At 38.9% G+C, this 22,295-nt stretch overlaps 1 protein-coding gene and 1 pseudogene across 1 annotated transcript in view; both read left to right on the top strand.

Moving 5' to 3' along the window:
* TRPC5 (transient receptor potential cation channel subfamily C member 5) overlaps nucleotides 1–22,295 on the top strand; it is a 322,611-nt gene that overhangs the window by 291,294 nt on the left and 9,022 nt on the right. Inside the window, exons 8-10 of the mRNA XM_054471093.1 lie at nucleotides 17,037–17,240; nucleotides 17,965–18,006; nucleotides 20,097–20,186. Of these exons, the coding sequence (XP_054327068.1) occupies nucleotides 17,037–17,240; nucleotides 17,965–18,006; nucleotides 20,097–20,186 (336 nt within the window). The remainder of the gene's footprint in view (nucleotides 1–17,036; nucleotides 17,241–17,964; nucleotides 18,007–20,096; nucleotides 20,187–22,295) is intronic.
* LOC129024249 (small ribosomal subunit protein eS7-like) lies at nucleotides 2,316–2,968 on the top strand (annotated as a pseudogene).

The following is a 22,295-nucleotide window of genomic DNA, read 5'->3' as shown; positions in this document are numbered from 1 at the left end:
ATGTTAGGCAACAGTTTCTTGGATTAATACAGCAAAAACATACACAATGAAAGAGAAAATAGATAAATTGAGCCACATCAAAATAAAATATATAGAATTACAAAAGAAAGAAATGTTGAAATAAACAGTTATCAAAATATTTTTAAACACAAATTTGTGATATGGTAATATATGTGCTTCTTTATTAATTCATTAAATAACAAAATCTAGCAGTGGGTCTAATAAGTACCTAATTTTATCTAAAGGCTTCATTTTTATTTTGAACTTACTGCACACTTGACCCAAAACCATTTAGTCCCTCCCAGAAAAGATAGAGGTATATCCACTTTATCCATTAATAGCTGATTAGGATCTCTTATTCAGAAATACACAATGAGGATCTCAGAAATCAACAGAATCCTCTAAGTCAGTAGTTCTTAATCATTTGGGGATGTGCAGTGTCCTTTGAAAATATAATGAAAATCCAGAAAAATGCAAAACTTTCAATATTTCACATACAAGTTTAATAGATCCATTGACTCCATTAACTTCATTCATAGAATCAAGTTTAACAATCCCTGTTTCATCAAATGACATTATTGGACTCAATCTGCTAATCCTTTAATATGACAGCTAAGCACTGCTACCTTGGAGAGCAAAATGAAAGCCTTCATGGAATATCTGAAAAGCTAAAGAGAAAATTCTAGGATTTACTGACAGACTGAATGTTCACTCAAAAACCACTGTAAGCCAACGTTGTAAGGCATAGCTCTCTTTTTAAAAATCTCATGTGCAAGTAAAGAAAGAGATTTTTATTTTTTTAAAGTGGCAATATTTTAACAGCACAGCAGCCTAAGGCAACAAGGCCAGTTAGGGCTAAAAAGAGGCTGATAAAAAAATGTAAAGGAAAACGCTGGTAACAAGATACCCATAGGGGGCTTTGAAAACCTCCAACAGAGTTCTAGGGATCTAGAAGGCCATGGACATGTACAGGGCTGTATGCATGCCCAGAAACATTGGAGAAGGCCCTAGTCTCTCCCTTCTGGCTAATCTTGAGCTCTACACAAGTAGGAAGGAAAGGCCAAGGCAGAGTTTTAAACTGAAGGAGTGTTGAAGCTGTGTCACAATACATGAGCACCTTAGCAAAGAATGGGAGAACTATTGATTCAAGGCATTTGATAAAATCACTGTGCAATCATCAGCTGAGCACTAGACTGAGAATAGACTTCAATGGCTTTATAAGACAAAGAATACAGGCTTATAATAATCAGTCAAAGAAAGTCACTAAACAAACACCAACAAAAACAAAACCTGGTGGGAGGGGCTCAAATTTCCAGAGTAGCCACATTATGTTTTTAAAATGTCTAGTTTTATAAAATACAAAACATGCAAAAAAGCAAGAAAGTATGGCCCATATATAGGAAAGAAATATATCAATAGCAACTGTACTTGAGGAAGCCAAGAAGTTGGATTTACTAGACAAAGACTAAACCAGCTATTTTAAATGTGTTTTAAATATGACATATCCTATGTCAAAGAACTATAGGAAACCATGTCTAAAGAATGAAAGGAAACTATGAGAATTTTTCAACAAATAGAGAATATTAATAAAGTGATAGAGGTGATAAAAAAAGAATCAAATTGAAATTCTCGATTTGAAAAGCACAATAACAGAATGAAAAAGTCACTACAAAGGCTCAATAGCAGATTTGAACTGACAGAAAGAATCAACAAACTGGAAGATGGATCAATTAAGACTTCTGGTCTGGGGAACAGAAAGAAAAAAGGGTGAAGAAAATTGAACAGAACCTCAAAGACTTGTGGGACATCAGATGTACCAACATATACATAATGGATGTCCCAGGAGGAAAGGATAAATGAGAAGAAAGAATATTTGAAGAAATAATGGACAAAATCTTACAAAATTTGATGAAAAAAATTAATCTATACATCTAAGAGTTCAAATAACCCCTAGCAGGATAAATACAAAGATATTTACATCATAGTCAAACTGACAAAATGAAAGACAAATAAAGAACCTTGAAAGCAGCAAGAGAAAAATTACTATGTCATGTACAGGGGATCTTCAATATGACAACAACTAATTTTTTTTCATCAGAAACCATGGGCACTAGAAGTCATTGTGATGACATATACAAAATATTTAAAGCAAAAACTACCAAACAAATAAAACTATTTATAAATAACCAAATGGGATTTATCTGTGGAATGCACAGTAACCAATCATATTAACAGTTAAAACAAGAAAAAGCCCGGGATTTTGACGTGCTCTCGCAAGATTTGGGTCTCTTCCTAAGCCGGTGCTCGGCAAGTTCTCCCAGGAGAAAGCCATGTTCAGTTCGAGCGCCAAGATCGTGAAGCCCAATGGCAAGAAGCCGGACGAGTTCCAGTCCGACATCTCCCAGGCTCTTCTCCAACTGGAGATGAACTCGGACCTCAAGGCTCAGCTCAGGGAGCTGAATATTACGGCAGCCAAGGAAATTGAAGTTAGTGGTCGTCGGAAAGCTATCATAATCTTTGTTCCCGTTCCTCAGCTGAAATCTTTCCAGAAAATCTAAGTCCGGCTAGTACGCGAATTGGAGAAAAAGTTCAGTGGGAAGCATGTCGTCTTTATCGCTCAGAGGAGAATTCTGCCTAAGCCAACTCGAAAAAGCCATACAAAAAATAAGCAAAAGCGTCCCAGGAGCCTTACTCTGACAGCTGTGCACGATGCCATCCTTGAGGACTTGGTCTTCCCAAGCGAAATTGTGGGCAAGAGAATCCACGTCAAACTAGATGGCAGCCGGCTCATAAAGGTTCATTTGGACAAAGCACAGCAGAACAATGTGGAACACAAGGTTGAAACTTTTTCTGGTGTCTATAAGAAGCTTACGGGCAAGGATGTTAATTTTGAATTCCCAGAGTTTCAACTGTAAACAAAAATGACTAAATAAAAAGTATATATTCACAAAAAAAAAAACAAGAAAAAGCCCATGATCATATCAATTGATGTAGAAAAAGCATTTGACAAACTTCAACATACATTGATGATTTTTTTTTAAAAAAAGGTCTCAACAAACTAGGAATAGAATGTAACTTCCACAACCTGATATAAAGAATCCACAAAAACCTACAGCTAACATTAAACTTAGCGGTGAAAGATTGAAGGTTTTTTGTCTAAAATCAATAATAAAGATAGTATATCTACTCTCACTACTTCTAGTCTATGTTATGCTGACAATTCTAGACAGTGAAGAAAAAATATCATTAAGGATATACAGATTGGAAAGGAAGAAGGAAAACTCTATTTAGAAACAATATGATCTTATATGAAGACACCCCTACGGAATCTACAAAAAAGTTCCTAGAACTAAAAATTAGTTTAACAAAGCCACAGAATGCAAGGTCAACACACAAATCGCAATATATACTAGCAATAAATCATTGGTAACTGAAATTTTAAAATACAGTTCTGGCTATTATCTGAATGTTTTGTGTCCCCCTCCCCCAAGTTCATATGTTGAAAACCTAATCACCAATGTGATGGTATTAGATAGAGCTTTTGGGAGATGGTAAGATTATAAGGGCACAGTCTTCTTGAATGGAATTGTGCTCTTATAAAAGAGGCCCCAGAGGACACTGCCTTTCCCCCTTTTGCTTCACCATATGAGGTTACAGCAAGAAGGCCCTCACCAGATGACAGCAAATCTGCTGGCACCTTGATCTTGAACTTCCCAGGCTCCAGAATTGTGAGAAATAAATTTCTGTTGTTTACAAGCCACTCAGTTAATGGTATTTTGTTATAGCAGCCCAAATAAACTAAGTCTCATTGACAATCACTGCAAAGAAAATGAAATACTTGTTATAAGCTTAACGAAACAGGCAGAAGAGCTGTACACTGAAAACTATAAAACACAATGAAAAAATGATATACTGTATTTGTGAACTAGAAGACTTAACAGAATAAATATATTAACAATCTTGACAAAGTAAATTAAAGTGGAAGGAATGGAATTGCGCTACCTAATTTCAACAGTTACTATATAGCTACAGCCATCAAGACAGTGTGGTATGATACAGAGATGGACATATAGATTAATGTAACAGAACAGAGAATTCAGACATAGACTCACACAAATATCCCCAACTGATTTTTTCTTTTGCATTTAAAAAAAATAAGTCTTAGTAAGATATAATTCACATACAATAAAATTTGCCCTTTTAAGTTGTATAATTCAGTGGTTTTTAGTATATTTGAGTATATGTGCAGCCTTTACTACTGTCTAATGCCAGAGCATTTCTCATTTAAAAATGAAGCCCCATACCCCCATTCCCTTCTCCTGCTAGCCTCTAACAGCCACTAATCTACTTTCTGTTTCTATGGACTTGTCTATTCTGACCATTTCATAGAAATTGAATCATAGAATACAGCCTCTTGTGACTGGCTGGCTACTTTCACTTAGCATAACATTTTCAAGGTTCATCCATGCTGTAGCATGTAGCAGTGCTTCATTCCTCTTTAATGCCAGATTATATTTCATTGTATGAATGTGCCACATTTTGTTCATCCATTTATTGGTTGATGGATATTTGGGTTATTTTCATTCTTCAGTCATTATAAAAATGCTGCTATGAACATTTGTATACAAGTTTTTGAGTGGAGATACGTTTTCATTTCTCTTGGGTATATACCTAGGAGTGGATTTGCTGGGTCATGTGGTAGCTCTATGTTTAATAATTTGAGTAGCAACCATACTGCTTTCCAAAGTGGCTATACCATTTTACACACACACGAGCAGTGTATGAGGGGACCAATTTATGTATATCCTCACAAACAGTTGTTATTATCTGTCTTTTCTTATAATAGTCATCCTATTGGGTATGAGGTGGTATCTCATTGTGGTTTTGATTTGAATTTTCCTAATGATTAATGATGTTGAGAATATTTTCAGGAGCTTGTTGTCCATTTATATATCTTCTTCGAAGAAATGTCTATTCAAACGATTTTCCCATTTTTACATTGGTTTTTCTTTTCATTGCTGAGTTGTAATTATTTTTTTTAATACATTACCCAGTCTCAGATATTTATTCAAAGCAATGTGAGAACAGCCTAATACAGCAAGTGTCACTCAGATCTACTTTCTTTACAAGAGTTCTGGGAGCGGCTCCTTCAGGATGCTGATGGGACTCTCTTCCTGGGGATGACTTGTAAAAGGAGGGTTGGTAGGATGAACTACAGCCCCCCTGCAGCTGCAGCTGGTCTTGCGGCTATAGCTGATATTCATTCCCCTGCTCCTCTGCTGTGCATTCTAGATTCTCCTTACCATTGATGACTCCCTGTGAAAGTTTAGGTGACTTTCCTAGTGGTGTGACTCAGTCTCTCAAAACGGAGGCATTCTAGTTCCTGTTTGCCATACCTTCTCAGGCTGTAGCTGCTGAACTTGTCCATTTGCCATTGAAATTGTGCAAGGTGGTACTAACAGATGTCCAAGTTGATGATCTGGGTATCAAACATATGCCTCCTGCCTCCATTGTGTAACAATAGCTGGACTGCCTCTTGATGATAAGAGTCAATCACGCCAACCAGGATCCTTTCCTTGCCTGCTGGTCCTTGGCATGAAGGGCCCAAAGTGCCTGGATGATGATGTAGCTTAAAGTTCAGTGAAGACTCTTGCTGTGTTCCCTGGTGGAAATGTTTCCCCTTTGGGAACCAAGACCTTTGACCCTGTGGGCTACATTTGTGAGGATGAAAACACAAATTCCTTAAGTGGGTCACTGGGAATGATAGCAAGTGGGGACACTGCTGCTCCCACACCATGGATTCCTTTCCCAGGTATTCTCTTGTGGATACAGCATTATATAATGGTGATTGACTTCAGGCATTACTGCATCCTGGAGGGTAGTGCTTTTTTTTAAAACTTTTTAAAATTTTAAGTTCTGGTATACATGCACAGAATGTGCAGATTTGTTACATAGGTAAACATGTGCCATGGTGGTTTGCTGCACCCATCAACCCGTCATCTAGGTTTTAAGCCTCACATGCATTAGGTATTTGTCCTAATGCTCTCCCTCCCCTTGCCCCCCACCCCGTGAAAGGCCCTGGTATGTGATGTTCCCCTCTCTGTGTCCATGTGTTCTCATTGTTCAACTCCCACTTATGAGTGAGAACATGTGATATTTGGTTTTCTGTTCCTGTGTTAGTTTGCTGAGAATGATGGCTTCCGGTTTCATCCATGTCCTTGCAAAGGACATGATCTCATTCTTTTATATGGCTGCATAGTATTCCATGGTGTATATGTGCCACATTTTCTTTATCCAGTCTATCATTGATGGGCATTTGTGTTGGTTCCAAGTCTTTGCTATTGTAAATACTGCTTCAGTAAATATACACGTGCATGTGTCTTTAGAGAAGAATGATTTATAATCCTTTGGGTATGTACCCAGAAATGGGATTGCTGGGTCAAATGGTATTTCTGGTTCTAGATCCTTGAGGAATCACCACACTGTCTTCCACAGGGTTGAACTAATTTACACTCCCACCAACAGTGTAAAAGCATTCCAAGGATAGTGCTTTATCCTCACAGGGTATCACTTCCAAGCTGGCACTTTAGCCAAGCTTTCAATAGGCTGTTCCATTGCTTATGAGACCAGTAGCTTGGGTGGTGTGCCATATGATGGGTTCCATCATCATGTGACCACTGCTGTGTGTCCTTTGCTGTAAAGTAGGTCCCTTAGTCTGCTGCAGTGATATGTGGAATGCCACGTTGGTGGATTAAATATAGCATAAGCCCTTGGATGGTCATGTTGGATGAGACTCTGCAGGCAGGAAAGGCAAACCCATACACAGAATACCTGCCTATTCCTGTGGAAATTAATGGCTGCCCCTTTCATTATGGAAAGAGTTCAATACAGTCAACTTGCCACCAAGTGGCTGGTTGGTATCTTCAAGGGATATTGTTGTACTGAGTTTCAGCAATGGTTTCTGTTGGTGTCAGGGTGATTATCTGGCTGTGACAGTAGCTTGGGCCCATGGATAGCCTTCTTTGCTTCCATGTCTCCTCTGTTTATGAATCCATTGTGCCAGGACTAGGGTGGTTGATGAAAAAGCTGGCTGACATCAACGGGCTGAGACATTCCATTTAGTTATTAAATACCTCTTCAATGGTAGATGCTCTTGGGACCTGTGGAGGAAAAGGATGGAAGCAAAATTGGCAGAAAGAGAAACTGGGTTGCAGTGTAGTCACAACCAGTCCTCAGCCAACCCTGTGGAGAGTTCTAAAGGGGGGATGATGCTTCAGAGATGTTCCCTGAGGAGGTGAGGGGGTCAGGTCTTTTTTTTTTTTTTTTTTTTGAGATGGAGTCTTGCTCTGTGGCCCAGGTTGGAGTGCAGTGGTGCAATCTTGGCTCACTGCAACCTCTGCCTCCTACGTTCAAGCGATTCTGCGCCTCAGCCTCCCGAGCAGCTGGGATTACAGGTGCGAGCCACCATACCCAGCTAAGTTTTCATATTTTTAGTAGAGATGGGGTTTCACCATGTTGGCAAGGCTGGTCTTGAACTCTTGGCCTCAACTGATCCCCAGCTGTGGCCTCCCAAAGTGCTGGGATTCCAGGCATGAGCCACGATCAATCAGATCTTAACACTCCCACATTGACTAGTCATTTGTTGCAGGCTGTCCCTAGAAGGTGGCAGGACCTTGAATAAGGCAGGTTTGTTTAGCAAGACAGTCACTGAAGAAGGCTGTCAGCATACAAGCTTCCCAAAAGCTAAGGGAATAAATCCTTTAGTCACTTTTTTCCCTACTTATTTATTTATTTATGATACTTATAGTTCTAGGGTACATGTGCACAACGTGCAGGTTTGATACATAGGTATACATGTGTCATGTTGGTTTGCTGCACTCATCAATTCATCATTTACATTAGGTATTTCTCCTAATGCTATCCCTCCCCCAGTCCCCCACCCTCTGACAGGCCCTGATGTGTGATGTTCCCCGCCCTGTGTCCAAGTGATCTCATTGTTCAATTCCCACCTATGAGTGAGAACATGCAGTGTGTGATTTTCTGTCCTTGTGATAGTTTGCTGAGAATGATGGTTTCCAGCTTCATCCATGTCCCTGCAAAGGACATGAACTCATCATTTTTTATGGCTGCATAGTATTCCATGGTGTATATGTGCCACATTTTCTTTATCCAGTCTATTATTGATGGACATTTGGGTTGGTTCCAAGTCTTTGCTATTGTGAATAGTGTGGCAATAAACATACCTGTGCATGCGTCTTTATAGCAGCATGATTTATAATCCTTTGGGTATATACCCAGTAATGGGATTGCTGAATCAAATTGTATTCCTCATTCTAGATCCTTGAGGAATTGCCACACTGACTTCCACAATTGTTGAACCAATTTACACTCCCACCAACAGTGTAAAAGTGTTCCTATTTCTCCACATCCTCTCCAGCATCTACTGTTTCCTGACTTTTTAATGATTGCCATTCTCACTGGCGTGAGATGGTATCTTATTGTGGTTTTGATTTGCATTTCTCTGATGACCAGTGATGGTGAGCATTTTCTCATGTGTCTGTTGGCTGCATAGATGTCTTGTTTTAAGAAGTCTCTGTTTATATCTTTTGCCCATTTTTGATGGGGTTGTTTGTTTTTTTCTTGTAAATTTGCTTGAGTTCTTTGTAGATTCTGGATATTAGCCCTTTGTCAGATGGGCAGATTGCACAAATTTTCTCCCATTCTGTAGGATGCCTGTTCTCTCTGATGGTAGTTTCTTTTGCTGTGCAGAAGCTCTTTAGTTTAATTAGATCCCATTTGTCAATTTTGGCTTTTGTTGCCATTGCTTTTGGTGTTTTAGTCATGAAGTCCTTGCCCATGCCTATGTCCTGAATGGTATTGCCTAGGTTTTCTTCTAGGATTTTTGTGGCTTTAGGTCTAACATTTAAGTCTTTAATCCATCTTGAATTAATGTTTGTATAAGGTGTAAGGAAGGGATCCAGTTTCAGCTTTCTACATATGGCTAGCCAGTTTTCCCAGCACCATTTATTAAATAGGGAATCCTTTCCCCATTGCTTGTTTTTCTCAGGTTTGTCAAAGTTCAGATGGTTGTAGATGGGTGGTGTTATTTCTGAGGCCTCTGTTCTGTTCCATCGGTCTATATATCTGTTTTGGTACCAGTATCATGCTGTTTTGGTTACAGTGGCCTTGTAGTATAGTTTGAAGTCAGGTAGCGTGATGCCTCCAGCTTTGTTCTTTTGGCTTAGGATTGTTTTGGCAATATGGGCTCTTTTTTAGTTCCATATGAACTTTTAAGTAGTTTTTTCCAATTCTGTGAAGAAAGTCATTGGTAGCTTGATGGGGATGGCATTGAATCTATAAATTACTTTGGGCAGTATGGCCATTTTCACGATAATGATTCTTCCTATCTATGAGCATGGAATATTCTTCCATTTGTTTGTGCCCTATTTTATTTCATTGAGCAATGGTTTGTAGTACTCCTTGAAGAGGTCCTTCACATCCCTTGTAAGTTGGATTCCTAGGTATTTTATTATCTTTGCAGCAATTGTGAATGGGAGTTCACTCATGATTTGGCTCACTGTTTTTCTGTTATTGGTGTATAGGAATGCTTGTGATTTTTGCACATTTATTTTGTATCCTGAGACTTTGCTGAAGTTGCTTATCAGCTTAAGGAGATTTTGGGCTGAGGTGATGGGGTTTTCTAAATATACAATCATGTCATCTGCAAACAGGGACAATTTGACTTCCTCATTTCCTAATTGAATACCCTTTATTTCTTTCTCTTGCCTGATTGCCCTGGCCAGAACTTCCAACACTATGTTGAATAAGAGTGGTGAGAGAGGGCATCCTTGACTTGTGCAGGTTTTCAAAGGGAATGCTTCCAGTTTTTGCACTTTCAGTATGATATTGGCTGTGGGTTTGTCATAAATAGCTCTTATTATTTTGAGATACGTTCCATCAATGCCTAGTTTATTGAGAGTTTTTAGCATGAAAGTGTTGAATTTTGTTGAAGGCTTTTTCTGCATCTATTGAGATAATCATGTGGTTTTTGTCGTTGGTTCTGTTTATGTGATGCATTGTGTTTATTGATTTGTGTATGTTGAACCAGCCTTGCATCCCAGGGATGAAGCCAACTTGATCATGGTGGATAAGCTTTTTGATGTGCTGCTGGATTCGGTTTGCCAGTATTTTATTGAGGATTTTCGCATTGATGTTCATCAGGGATATTGGTCTGAAATTCTCTTTTTTTGTTGTATCTCTGCCCGGCTTTGGTATCAGTATGATGTTGGCCTCATAAAATGAGTTAGGGAGGATTCCATCTTTATCTATTGATTGGATTAATTTCAGAAGGAATAGTACCAGCTCCTCTTTGTACCTCTGGTAGAATTCAGCTGTAAATCCATCTGGTACTGGATTTTTTTTGGTTGGTAGGCTATTAATTATGGCCTCAAATTCAGAGCCTGTTATTGGCCTATTCAGAGATTCAACTTCTTCCTGGTTTAGTCTTGGGAGGGTGTATGTGTCCAGGAATTTATCCATTTCTTCCAGATTTTCTAGTTTGTGTAGAGGTGTTTATAGTATTCTCTGATGGTAGTTTGAATTTCTGTGGGATCAGTGGTGATATCCCCTTTATCGTTTTTTATTGTGTCAATTTGATTCTTCTCTCTTTTCTTCTTTATTAGTCTTGCTAGTGGTCTATCAATTTTGTTGATCTTTTCAAAAAACCAGTTTCTGGATTCATTGGGTTTTTGAAGGGTTTTTTTTTTTGTCTCTATCTCTTTCAGTTCTGCTCTGATCTTAGTTATTTCTTGCCTTCTGCTAGCTTTTGAATTTGTTTGCTCTTGCTTCTCTAGTTCTTTTAATTGTGATGTTAGGGTGTCGATTTTAGATCTTTCCTGCTTTCTCTTGTGGGCATTTAGTGCTATAAATTTCCCTCTACACACTGCTTTAAATGTGTCCCAGAGATTCTGGTACATTGTGTCTTCGTCCTCATTGATTTCAAAGAACATCTTTATTTCTGCCTTCATTTTGTTATTTACCCAGTAGTCCTTCAGGAGCAAGTTGTTCAGTTTCCATGTAGTTGTGCAGTTTTGAGTGAGTTTCTTAACCCTGAGTTCTAATTTGATTGCACTGTGGTCTGAGAGACAGTTTGTTGTGATTTCTGTTCTTTTACATTTGCTGAGGAGTGCTTTACTTCCAATTATGTGGTCAGTTTTAGAATAAGTGTGATGTGGTGCTGAGAAGAATTCATATTCTGTTGATTTGGGGTGGAGAGTTCTGTAGATGTCTATTAGGTCTCCTTGTTTCAGAGCTGAGTTCAGGTCCTGGATGTCCTTGTTAACTTTCTGTCTCGTTGATCTAATATTGACAGTGGGGTGTAAAGTCTCCCATTATTATTGTGTGGGAATCTAAGCCTCTTTGTAGGTCTCTAAGGACTTGCTTTATGAATCTGGGTGCTCCTGTATTGGGTGCATATATATTTAGGATAGCTAGCTCTTCTTGTTGAATTGATCCCTTTACCATTATGTAATGGTCTTCTTTGTCTCTTCAGATCTTTGTTGGGTTAAAGTCTCTTTTATCAGAGACTAGGATTGCAACCCCTGCCTTTTTTTGCTTTCCATTTGCTTGGTAGATGTTCCTCTATCCCTTTATTTTGAGCCTATGTGCATCTTTGCATGTGAGATGGGTCTCCTGAATACAGCACACTCATGGGTCTTGACTCTTTATCCAATTTGCCAGTCTGTGTCTTCTAATTGGGGCATTTAGCCCATTTACATTTAAGGTTAATATTTTATGTGTGAATTTGATCCTGTCATTATGATGTTCACTGGTTATTTTGCCCGTTAATCGATGCAGTTTCTTCATAGCATCGATGGTCTTTACAATTTGGCATATTTTTGCAGTGGCTGGTACCAGTTGTTTCTATCCATGTTTAGTGCTTCCTTCAGTAGCTCTTGTAAGGCAGGCCTGGTGGTGACAAAATATCTCAGCATTTGCTTGTCTGTAAAGGATTTTATTTCTCCTTCACTTATGAAGCTTACTTTGGGTGGATATGAAATTCTGGGTTGAAAATTCTTTTGTTTCAGAATGTTGAATATTGGCCCCCACTCTCTTCTGGCTTGTAGGGTTTCTGCTGAGAGGTCCGCTGTTAGTCTGATGGGCTTCCCTTTGTGGGTAACTTAACCTTCCTCTGTGGCTGCCCTTAACACTTTTTCCTTCATTTCAACTTTGGTGAATCTGACAATTATGTGTCTTGGGGTTGCTCTTCTCAAGGAGTATCTTTGTGATGTTCTCTGTATTTCCTGAATTTGAATGTTGGCCTGCCTTGCTAAGTTGGGGAAGTTCTCCTGGATAATATCCTGAAGAGTGTTTTCCAACTTGGTTCCATTCTCCCCATCACTTTCAGGTACACCAATCAAACATAGATTTGGTCTTTTCCCATATTCCCATATTTCTTGGAGGCTTTGTTCATTTCTTTTTACTCTTTTTAACCTAACCTTGTCTTCTCACTTTATTTCCTTAATTTGATCTTCAATCACTGATACCCTTTCTTCCACTTGATAAAATTGGCTATTGAAGCTTGTGCATGTGTCATGAAGTTCTTGTGTCATGGTTTTCAGCTCCATCAGGTCATTTAAGGTCTTCTCTACACTGTTTATTCTAGTTAGCCATTCGTCTAATCTTTTTTCAAGATTTGTACCTTCCTTATGATGGGTTCAAACATCCTCCTTTAGCTCAGAATAGTTTGTTATTACCGACCTTCTGAAGCCTACTTCTGTGAACTTGTGAAAGTCATTCTCCATCCAGCTTTCTTTCATTGTTGGTGAGGAGATGCGATTCTTTGGAAGAGAAGAGGCGCTCTGATTTTCAGAATCTTCAGCTTTTCTGCTCTGGTTTCTCCCCATCTTTGTGGTTTTATCTACCTTTGGTCTTTGAAGTTGGTGACCTACAGATGGGGTTTTGGTATAGATGACCTTTTTGTTGATGTTGATGCTATTCCTGTTTGTTAGTTTTCCTTCTAACAGTCAGGTCCCTCAGCTACAGGTCTGTTGGAGTTTGCTGGAGTTCCACTCCAGACCCTGTTTACTTGTGTGTCCCCAGTGGAGGCTGCAGAACAGCAAATATTGCAGAACAGCAAATATTACTGCCTAATCCTTCCTCTGGAAGCTTCATCCCAGAGGGGCAGCTGCCTATATGAGGTGTCTGTTGGCCCTTACTGGGAGGTGTCTCTCAGTTAGGCTACACAAGGGTCAGGGTCCCACTTGAGGAGGCAGTCTGTCCGTTCTGAGAGCTCAAACGCCATGCTGGGAGAACCACTGCTCTCTTCAGAGCTGTCAGACAGGGACGTTTAAGTCTGCAGAAGTTGTCTGCTGCCTTTTGTTCAGTTATGCCCTGCCCACAGAGGTGGAGTCTAGAGGCAGTGGGCCTCATTGAGCTACAGTGGGCTCCCCCCAGTTCGAGCTTCATGGCCGCTTTGTTTAGCTACTCAAGCCTCAATAGCGGACCCCCCTCCCCCAGCCAGGCTGCCGCCTTGCAGATCAATCTCAGACTGCTGCACTAGCAGCAAGCAAGGTTCCGTGGGGGTGGGACCCACCAAGCCAGGCACGGGAGAGAACCTTCTTGTCTGCCAGTTGCTAAGACCATGGGAAAAGTGCAGTATTTGGGTGGGAGTGTCCTGTTTTTCCAAATAGTCTTTCATGGCTTCCCTTGAATAGGAAAGGGAAATCCCCCAACCCTTTGTGCTTCCTGGATGAGGCGACACCCTGCTCTGCTTCAGCTCGCCCTCTGTGGGCTGCACCCACTGTCCAACCAGTCCCAATGTGATGAACCAGGTACCTCAGTTGGAAATGTTGAAATCATCCGTCTTCTGTGTCGATCACGCTGGGAGCTGCAGACCAGAGCTATTCCTAGTTGGCCATCTTGTAATGCCCCCGCTCCCCCATAATTATTCTTTATACATTGTGATACAAGTCCCTTATCAGATATATGATATTAAATTATTTTCTCACGCTCTATGAGTTATCTTTTCATTTTCTTTATGCTGTCCTTTGATGTAAAAATGTTTTTAATTTTGATTAAGTCAAATTTACCTATTTTCTTTTGTCACTTGGTTTTTGGTGTCATATCTAAGAAATTGTTGTTTTATCCAAGGTCACAAAGATTTACTCCTATGTTTTCCTATTAGAGTTTTATAGTTTTTATGTTATTATTATTATAAGTTTTAGGGTACATGTGCACAATGTGCAGGTTAGTTACATATGTATACATGTGCCATGCTGGTGTGCTGTACCCATTAACTCGTCATTTAGCATTAGGTATATCTCCTAAAGCTATCCCTCTCCCCTCCCCCCACCCCACAACAGTCTCCAGAGTGTGATGTTCCCCTTCCTGTGTCCATGTGTTCTCATTGTTAAATTCCCACCTATGAGTGAGAATATGCGGTGTTTGGTTTTTTGTTCTTGCGATAGTTTACTGAGAATGATGATTTCCAATTTCATCCATGTCCCTACAAAGGACGTGAACTCATCATTTTTTATGGCTGCATAGTATTCCATGGTGTATATGTGCCATATTTTCTTAATCCAGTCTATCATTGCTGGACATTTGGGTTGGTTCCAAGTCTTTGCTATTGTGAATAGTGCCGCAATAAACATACGTGTGCATGTGTCTTTGTAGCAGCATGATTTATAATCCTTTGGGTATATACCCAGTAATGGGATGGCTGGGTCAAATGGAATTTCTAGTTCTAGATCCCTGAGGAATCGCCACACTGACTTCCACAAGGGTTGAACTAGTTTACAGTCCCACCAACAGTGGAAAAGTGTTCCTATTTCTCCACATCCTCTCCAGCACCTGTTGTTTCCTGACTTTTTAATGATCGCCATTCTAACTGGTGTGAGATGGTATCTCATTGTGGTTTTGATTTGCATTTCTCTGATGGCCAGTGATGGTGAGCATTTTTTCATGTGTTTTTTGGCTGCATAAATGTCTTCTTTTGAGAAGTGTCTAGTTTTTGTCTGTGAAGTATAGGTCTATGATCCATTTTGAGTTGAGTTTTGTACATGGTATAACATAGGTGTTTAACTGTACTCTTGAATGTGGATGTCTAGTAGTCCAGCATGCCCCACTGATGTTCAGCAAAGAGGAAAAGCAGTTCAATGGAGAAATGAGAGTTGTCCAACAAATTGGGTCAGAGCAATTGTTCACTCATATTTTCAAAAAGAACCTCAACATAAACCTCTTCCCTTATAGAAAAATTAACTCAAAATGGATCATAGAACTAAAGGCATATCTTACAACTATAAAAGTTGTGGAGGAAAACATAGGAGAACATCTTCATGACCTTGGGTTAGCTGAAGAGTTCCTCGACATGACACAAAAAGCACAATCTATAAAATATTGATAGTTTTATAAACATGATAATTTTGGCTTTCTCAAAAGTAAAAGTTTGCTCCAGTAAAGACATCATTAAGAGAATGAAAAGATACAGACTGAAAGAAAATATTTGCAAGTCATATATCTAACAAAGGGATTGTATTTAGAATATATATGTATATTCTATATTATATTACATATATATAATAAAAATGGGCAAAGGATCTGAAAAACACTTCATCACAGAAGATATATAGATGGTAAATAAGCATGTGAAAAGATGCTCAACATCATTAGCCATTTGGGAAATGCCAGTTATAACCATAATTAGATCCCACTACATACCTGTTAGAATGACTAAACTTTAAAAACCTGACAAGCACTAAAGAAGATATAGAGCAATTAGTGAAAATGGAAAACAGTATAGCCACTCTGGAAACAGTTTGGCATTTTATTATAAACACACCCTTAACACACAATCCAGCAATACCACTCTTAGATATTTAAGTTAGAAAAATTAAACGTATATTTAAACAAAAACCTGTACATGAATGGTCATAGCAGCTTTACTCATAATTGCTAAAAACTGGAAATAACCCAAACGTTCTTCAGTGGGTAAACAAACAAACCATCGTGCATCCATATAATAGAAAACTACTCAGCAATGTGATTGAATGGGCTATTGATACATACGAAAAGACAGATGAATCTCAAAGGTGTTATGCTGAGTAAAATGAGCCAATCTCAAAAGGTTACCTACTGTATGATTCCATTTATATGACATTTTGGAAAAGGTAAACTATAGGGACAGAAAACAGAGCAGCAGTTGTCAGAGGTTAGAGGTTGGGAGAGTTTGATTACAAAGAGGTAACAATAGGGAACTTTGGAGGGTGATAGAACTGTTGTGTATCCTGATTGTAGTAACAGTTACATCAGTCGATGCAGCTCTTAAAACTCCTAGAAATGTACACTGATGTGTGTGTGTGTGTGTGTTGATTATAATGATTGTTACATGGGTATATATACCTGTCAAAACTCATCAAACACTTTAAATGGTTGAATTTTATTCTGTGTAAATTGTGCCTCAATAAAGTTGATTTTTTTTTTTAAAAAAAGCCTCCCACCACAGTCTCACACCTTAAAAATAACTACTATTGACAGTTTAGTGTGTACTTGTCTAGAACATGTAAGCATGTAATATAAAATATTTTCCAGTTGTATAAATGGGATCACTGTACATAATAGATGTTGTGCTCTATATTGCTTTATTCACTTAGAGGGCTTGGACAGATGCATATATATACATATCTATAATGTTTATGGATCTACCATATTTTAGTAGTTATATTTTATACCATTTTGTAGATGTAACACCATTTATTTAACCAGTTCTACTGTTGAATATTTAGGTTGCTGCCAGTTGTTTTGCTACTATTATCTGTGCTACAGTGAACAGCCATGTACATACATGTTTTTGTAAGTATATTGATAAGATGTATTTCTAAGAGTAGGGTTACTGGGTGACAGGGTATGTTTAATTTGAATTTATATAGCTCTTGACATATTGCCCTCTATAGAAGCAACTAGAAAGTTTAGAATGACAAGTGAGTACATCGTGCAGTTTCCCATCCCAAATCCTTGAACTTCATTATCTTTCATAGGATCATGCTGATATCGAGTGGAAGTTTGCAAGGACGAAGCTCTGGATGAGTTACTTTGATGAAGGTGGCACCTTGCCACCTCCTTTCAACATCATCCCCAGCCCCAAGTCATTTCTATACCTTGGTAACTGGTTCAACAACACCTTCTGCCCCAAAAGAGACCCTGATGGTAGACGGAGAAGGCGCAACTTGAGAAGCTTCACAGTAAGACTTTTAATTTTGAAAAATTAATTTTTAAAAATTGAGATGGAGTCTCATTCTGTCACCCAGGCTGGAGTGCAGTGGCACGGTCTCGGGTCACTGCCAACCTCTGCTGCCTGGGTTCAAGCAATTCTCGTGCCTCAGCCTCCCCAGTAGCTGGGATTACAGGCGTCCGCCACCACACCTGGCTAATTTTTTGTATTTATTACTTTTCGAGATGGCGTCTCACTCTGTCATCCAGGCTGGAGTGCAATGGCACCATGTCAGCTCACTGCCACCTCTGCCTCCCAGGTTCAAGCGATTCTCCTGCCTCAGCCTCCCAAGTAGCTGGGATTACAGACGAGCACCACCATGCCGGGCACATTTTTGTATTTTTAGTAGAGACAGGGTTTCACTATGTTGGCCAGGCTGGTCTCGAACTCCTGACCTCGTGATCCTCCCACCTTGGCCTCCCAAAGTGCTGGGATTACAGGCATGAGCCACCACACCTGGCCAAAATTATGAATCTTTTTAAACAAAACTGTTTCCTCCCGTCCCTCCTTTGTGACCAACTCACTGTTTTAAACATCATAAAATCATTCCAACATACATTTGCTTTGGGGATTTGTCAGGCAGGAGCTCCTGTAGCATTTTCCAGTCCTAATATATAGAATTATATTCAGATGTTTGGGTGGGTAGGGTGCTGGGAGACTGCCGATGTAACATCTCTGTCTATTTTCAATTATAGGAACGCAATGCTGACAGCCTGATACAAAATCAACATTATCAGGTAAAGCTTCCTCACAGGGATGAAGCACAATAGTTGTTGGCTGGTTCTGTGGAGGAGAAGCAAACTTCACTCTGGCTGTGCCTGGACACAATCCCATTTGATTGGGATAGGAAGCTTGGAAAGGCTGTAATTTATCAAGGGCTGAAGTACCTTCTCCAAGAGGAATCACCTGCTTTATAATCCTGTTCATGGCCCTTATGCACTGCCTCGGCTTGATCAGCAACAACTATGACTTAGAAAGCTGTCTTCCTTGAAGTTACATAAAATAGAATATGTGGTTGGTCAGTCAGTCAAATATATGAGTACCTACTGTACATAAAATACTACACTAGATACTAGAAAAATCACTATGAACAAAAAAGATGCAATCTTTCTGCCCTTATGAAATTTATTATCTAGCAGGGATACAATAACACGTCATTAAAATTACAGTTGACTCTTGAACAACAGAGGATTGAACTGTGTAGATCGACTTATAGGCAGATTTTTTCAATCAAATGTAAATAGAAAATATAGTATTCATGGAATGTAAAACCACATATACAAAAGGGCTGACTTTTTGTATCTGCAGGTTCTGCAAGATGACTGCAGGACTTGAGTATGCATGGATTTTGGTACATGGGGCGGGGGGTCCTGGGACCAATCCCCAGAGTATATACCAAGGGATGATTGTATTAAAATTAAGTGATTACAAGGATAAAAACTGCCATGAAGAAAAAATACACAGGGTAATGGTAATATATAACAGGAGGAAACTAACCTCAATGAAGTAAAAGCTTATCTGAATGTCAGGAATTTAGATCTTGATAAATTACAACATGACTTTAATCAAAGAAATAGAGAAGCACTTCTGTTATTTTGTTAAAAAAAAAAGTAATAAACCTAATAAACATTAGGGCACTCCTCTTCCCACCAGCTAGAAAACAGCCAAGCATACAAATATCACCAACACCTCTTGAGAATAATCCTTGCAAATCACAAATAAGAGACAACCATCTCTCACCATCCTGATCAAAAGAAAACCAAAGTAGAAAAATGTTCTACAGCGTTTGAAGGAAATGCATCCTTATTCTATAGGTCACTTCTCCTAACTTTGTTCCCCTTAGACCATAACTAACAAAGAGAAGCAGAAAATATGGTATTTTGTATGTAAACCTTCTCTCCCTACTCCCGCCTTCAAATGTTATTACTTTTATAATAAATCTTAAATAAGATTCATTGTCTTCATTTTCTGCTTCATAGCCCTCAACAATAACAAAAAAAATGATTTCTGCATGTCTCAGTGAGTTCCTCAAGTACACATAGTAGCAGAAGCAATACCATTGGCCTTGAAATCAGACTGAAGTAGAATGAAAGTCTAATGTTGACACTTACTAATTGTGTAACATTGGATGAGTCAGCCTCATTGAGCCTTGACTTCCTCATCTGTAACATGGGAAGAGTAATAAAACTTAACTTACAGAGTTGTGAAAATTTAGTGATAAGTATGTATAATATGTATTATGTGCATGTGTTGCCTGACACATTGCAGTAAGTGGTAACTATCATCATCACCATCAGTAATACAAACTGTAGTGACCATGTGTAGATCATTCCCCTGGGGGCTTAGTGAAAAGAGGACATTCCTGTAAAGGAGAAGTGTAGGTTGACTATGAGAAAAATATCTTCACTATGTAATTAGTGGACATTAAAATCAGCAGACTTACTGACTCTGAAGAAAACTCTCTCAATTTTATAAAAGGAGAATAAAACTCTCATTTTACTAGGAGTGTTAACGTGTAATCCATCCTAAAGGAAAAGAATATTAACTATATGACCATGCAAGAATTATTCTACTGGAAATACATGTTTACCTTATGCTTGGGTAAAAAATTTTCCTTTAGGGTGAATTTGATTCTGCCACTAAATTCAGAGACACAATAGTTGTTTAGCCAATGGACTTAACTCATTTTTACAGTAAAAGGCTGGATCCTATGAGGATTTTCTACTGCAAAGAAGGTCTAAGCATGTTTTATTTCCTATGTAAGTTTCTTATTGTACTGAGAGCCTGAGAAGGAGACTGAATGCTTCTTCATGTTTTGTAATTCCAGGAAGTTATCAGGAATTTAGTCAAAAGATATGTGGCTGCTATGATAAGAAATTCCAAAACAAATGAGGGGCTTACAGAAGAAAATTTTAAGGTAATTTAATCATGAAGTGGTTTTTCATTTTACATATCATAAGCATCATTTAATCTTCACAGTGTGTGAGGTTTCTGGTGATGGAATTTCATCTGCTTACAACATAGCAAAGCCAGTTATAATGCTTATTCTCTTAGAATTGTCTCTTATCCAGTAGACGGAGAGATTTTACCAATGTATGTCACACCACAATCAGTGTCATGAATGAAGGAAATCTGCTGTATGCATTCTTTTAATATTCTGAGTGTTTCTCAGTGTGGAAATTGAATGCTTTAAATGATGTGGCAAGGATGCATGGTGGTGAGGGACAAGATAACAAAGGGAAGATGCCTGGAGACTTAATTATCTTCTTTACTTAAAAGATATAAGATCAAAAAATCTGTTATTAAATCTAAGGTCTTAAGAAACTCTACCATTAAACATTAAAATTCTACTAGTGGCATTAGCCTAAAACAACCGTTTTCAACCAGGGGCAATTTTGTCCCCAAGAACACATTTGGCAATGTCTGGAGATATTTTTGGTTGTCACACTGGTATCTAGACAGTAAAGACAAGGTTGCTACTAAGCATCCTACAATGAATAGCACAGTCTCTCACAACAAGAATTATCCAGCCCAACATGTCAATAGTGCCAAGATTGAGAAATCCTATCCTAGAACACATCTATATATTTCTTTTTTTAATTTTTTTTTCTTTTTTTTATTATTATTATACTTTTAAGTTTTAGGGTACATGTGCACAATGTGCAGGTTAGTTACATATGTATACATGTGCCATGCTGGTGTGCTGCACCCATTAACTCGTCATTTAGCATTAGGTATATCTCCTAATGCTATCTTTTTTAAATTTTTTTTTATTATACTTTAAGTTCTGGGTTACATGTGCAGAACACGCAAGTTTGTTACATAGGTATACATGTGCCATGGTGGTTTGCTGCACCCATCAACCTGTCATCTACATTAGGTATTTCTCCTAATGCTATCCCTCCCCTAACCCCCACCACCTGACAGGCCCCTGTGTGTGATGCTCCCCTCCCTGTGTCTATGAACACATCTATATTTTCTAAGGCACACAGAAAGTCCATTATCCTAATTCATAGACATAATTCATCTACTGAGGGTCTGCTATGTTCCAAGCACTCTGCTAAGTGCTCTGGTACAGTGGTGAGCAAGATCTAACCAGCTCCTACTCTCAAGGAGTGACAAACAATAATAAAGGGTGATGAACAATTTTATATTCTGACAGGTTAAACACAGGACACTGTGGAAACACAGAGAGGAGGGACACTCAACTGGGACTTGGGGAGTCAAGACAGACTTTCCAATGGAAGTGATGCTTAAGCTGAGGCTTGAAAGCGAAGCCAGCCAGATAAGGGGGAGTTGGGGAGAAGAGTGTTCTAGACAGAGAGAACAGCACAGGCAAAGGCCCAGAGGCAAGGGAGAATATGTCCATACAGGTGGACAGCAGAGAGCCTAGGAAAAGCGTAGAAAGATGAAACTGGAGAAAGCAACATGTACTAGGCCTTGAAAAACCTTGTAGTCCACGGTATGGCATTTCTACTTTTTCCTAAAGTCAGTGACAAGTTAGTTTTGAGAAGGGGAAGTACATGAACAGATTTCAGCTTGGCTTTTAAAGGAACAATCTAGTATGTAAGCAGCCAGTTGGAGACAGAAGACATTTTATAGAGGTTTGAACAGGGCCCCCTGTCTCAGAACAGCAGTCTCATCACCTGACATTCAACTTCTCTAGTTTCACTCGTTAGAGTCTTAAAAAGCTTTTTCCTCTTCAGTAGTCCTTTTATGTGCAGACACCTGTGAAGCCAGTGTCCTAATCTAATACCTTGTTAGTTAATACTTAGCAGGAGTTAGTCCTTATGAAAGCACCTCAACAGACTAATCCCTGCTAAAGTGTTAGCTAATCCTGAATCAACTTTACCCATTGTACAATTTTGCCAATGGCCAGCCCAGCCCTGCCCATGGAATTATTAATGTTTTTCTTGTGTTTTTGAATAATGGCAGATTTTTCTGGTGTTTTGTGATTTGCTACTAGGCAAAAACCTGGAACATACCAAAGGTATCTAATGTGCCTACTTTGAAATAAAGACCAAGC

This window comes from Pongo pygmaeus, chromosome X, assembly GCF_028885625.2.
Source record: "Pongo pygmaeus isolate AG05252 chromosome X, NHGRI_mPonPyg2-v2.0_pri, whole genome shotgun sequence".
Lineage (NCBI taxonomy): Eukaryota > Metazoa > Chordata > Mammalia > Primates > Hominidae > Pongo > Pongo pygmaeus.
The sequence above is the reverse complement of the archived record's forward strand: the minus strand, read 5'-3'. Positions and strand labels throughout refer to the sequence as shown.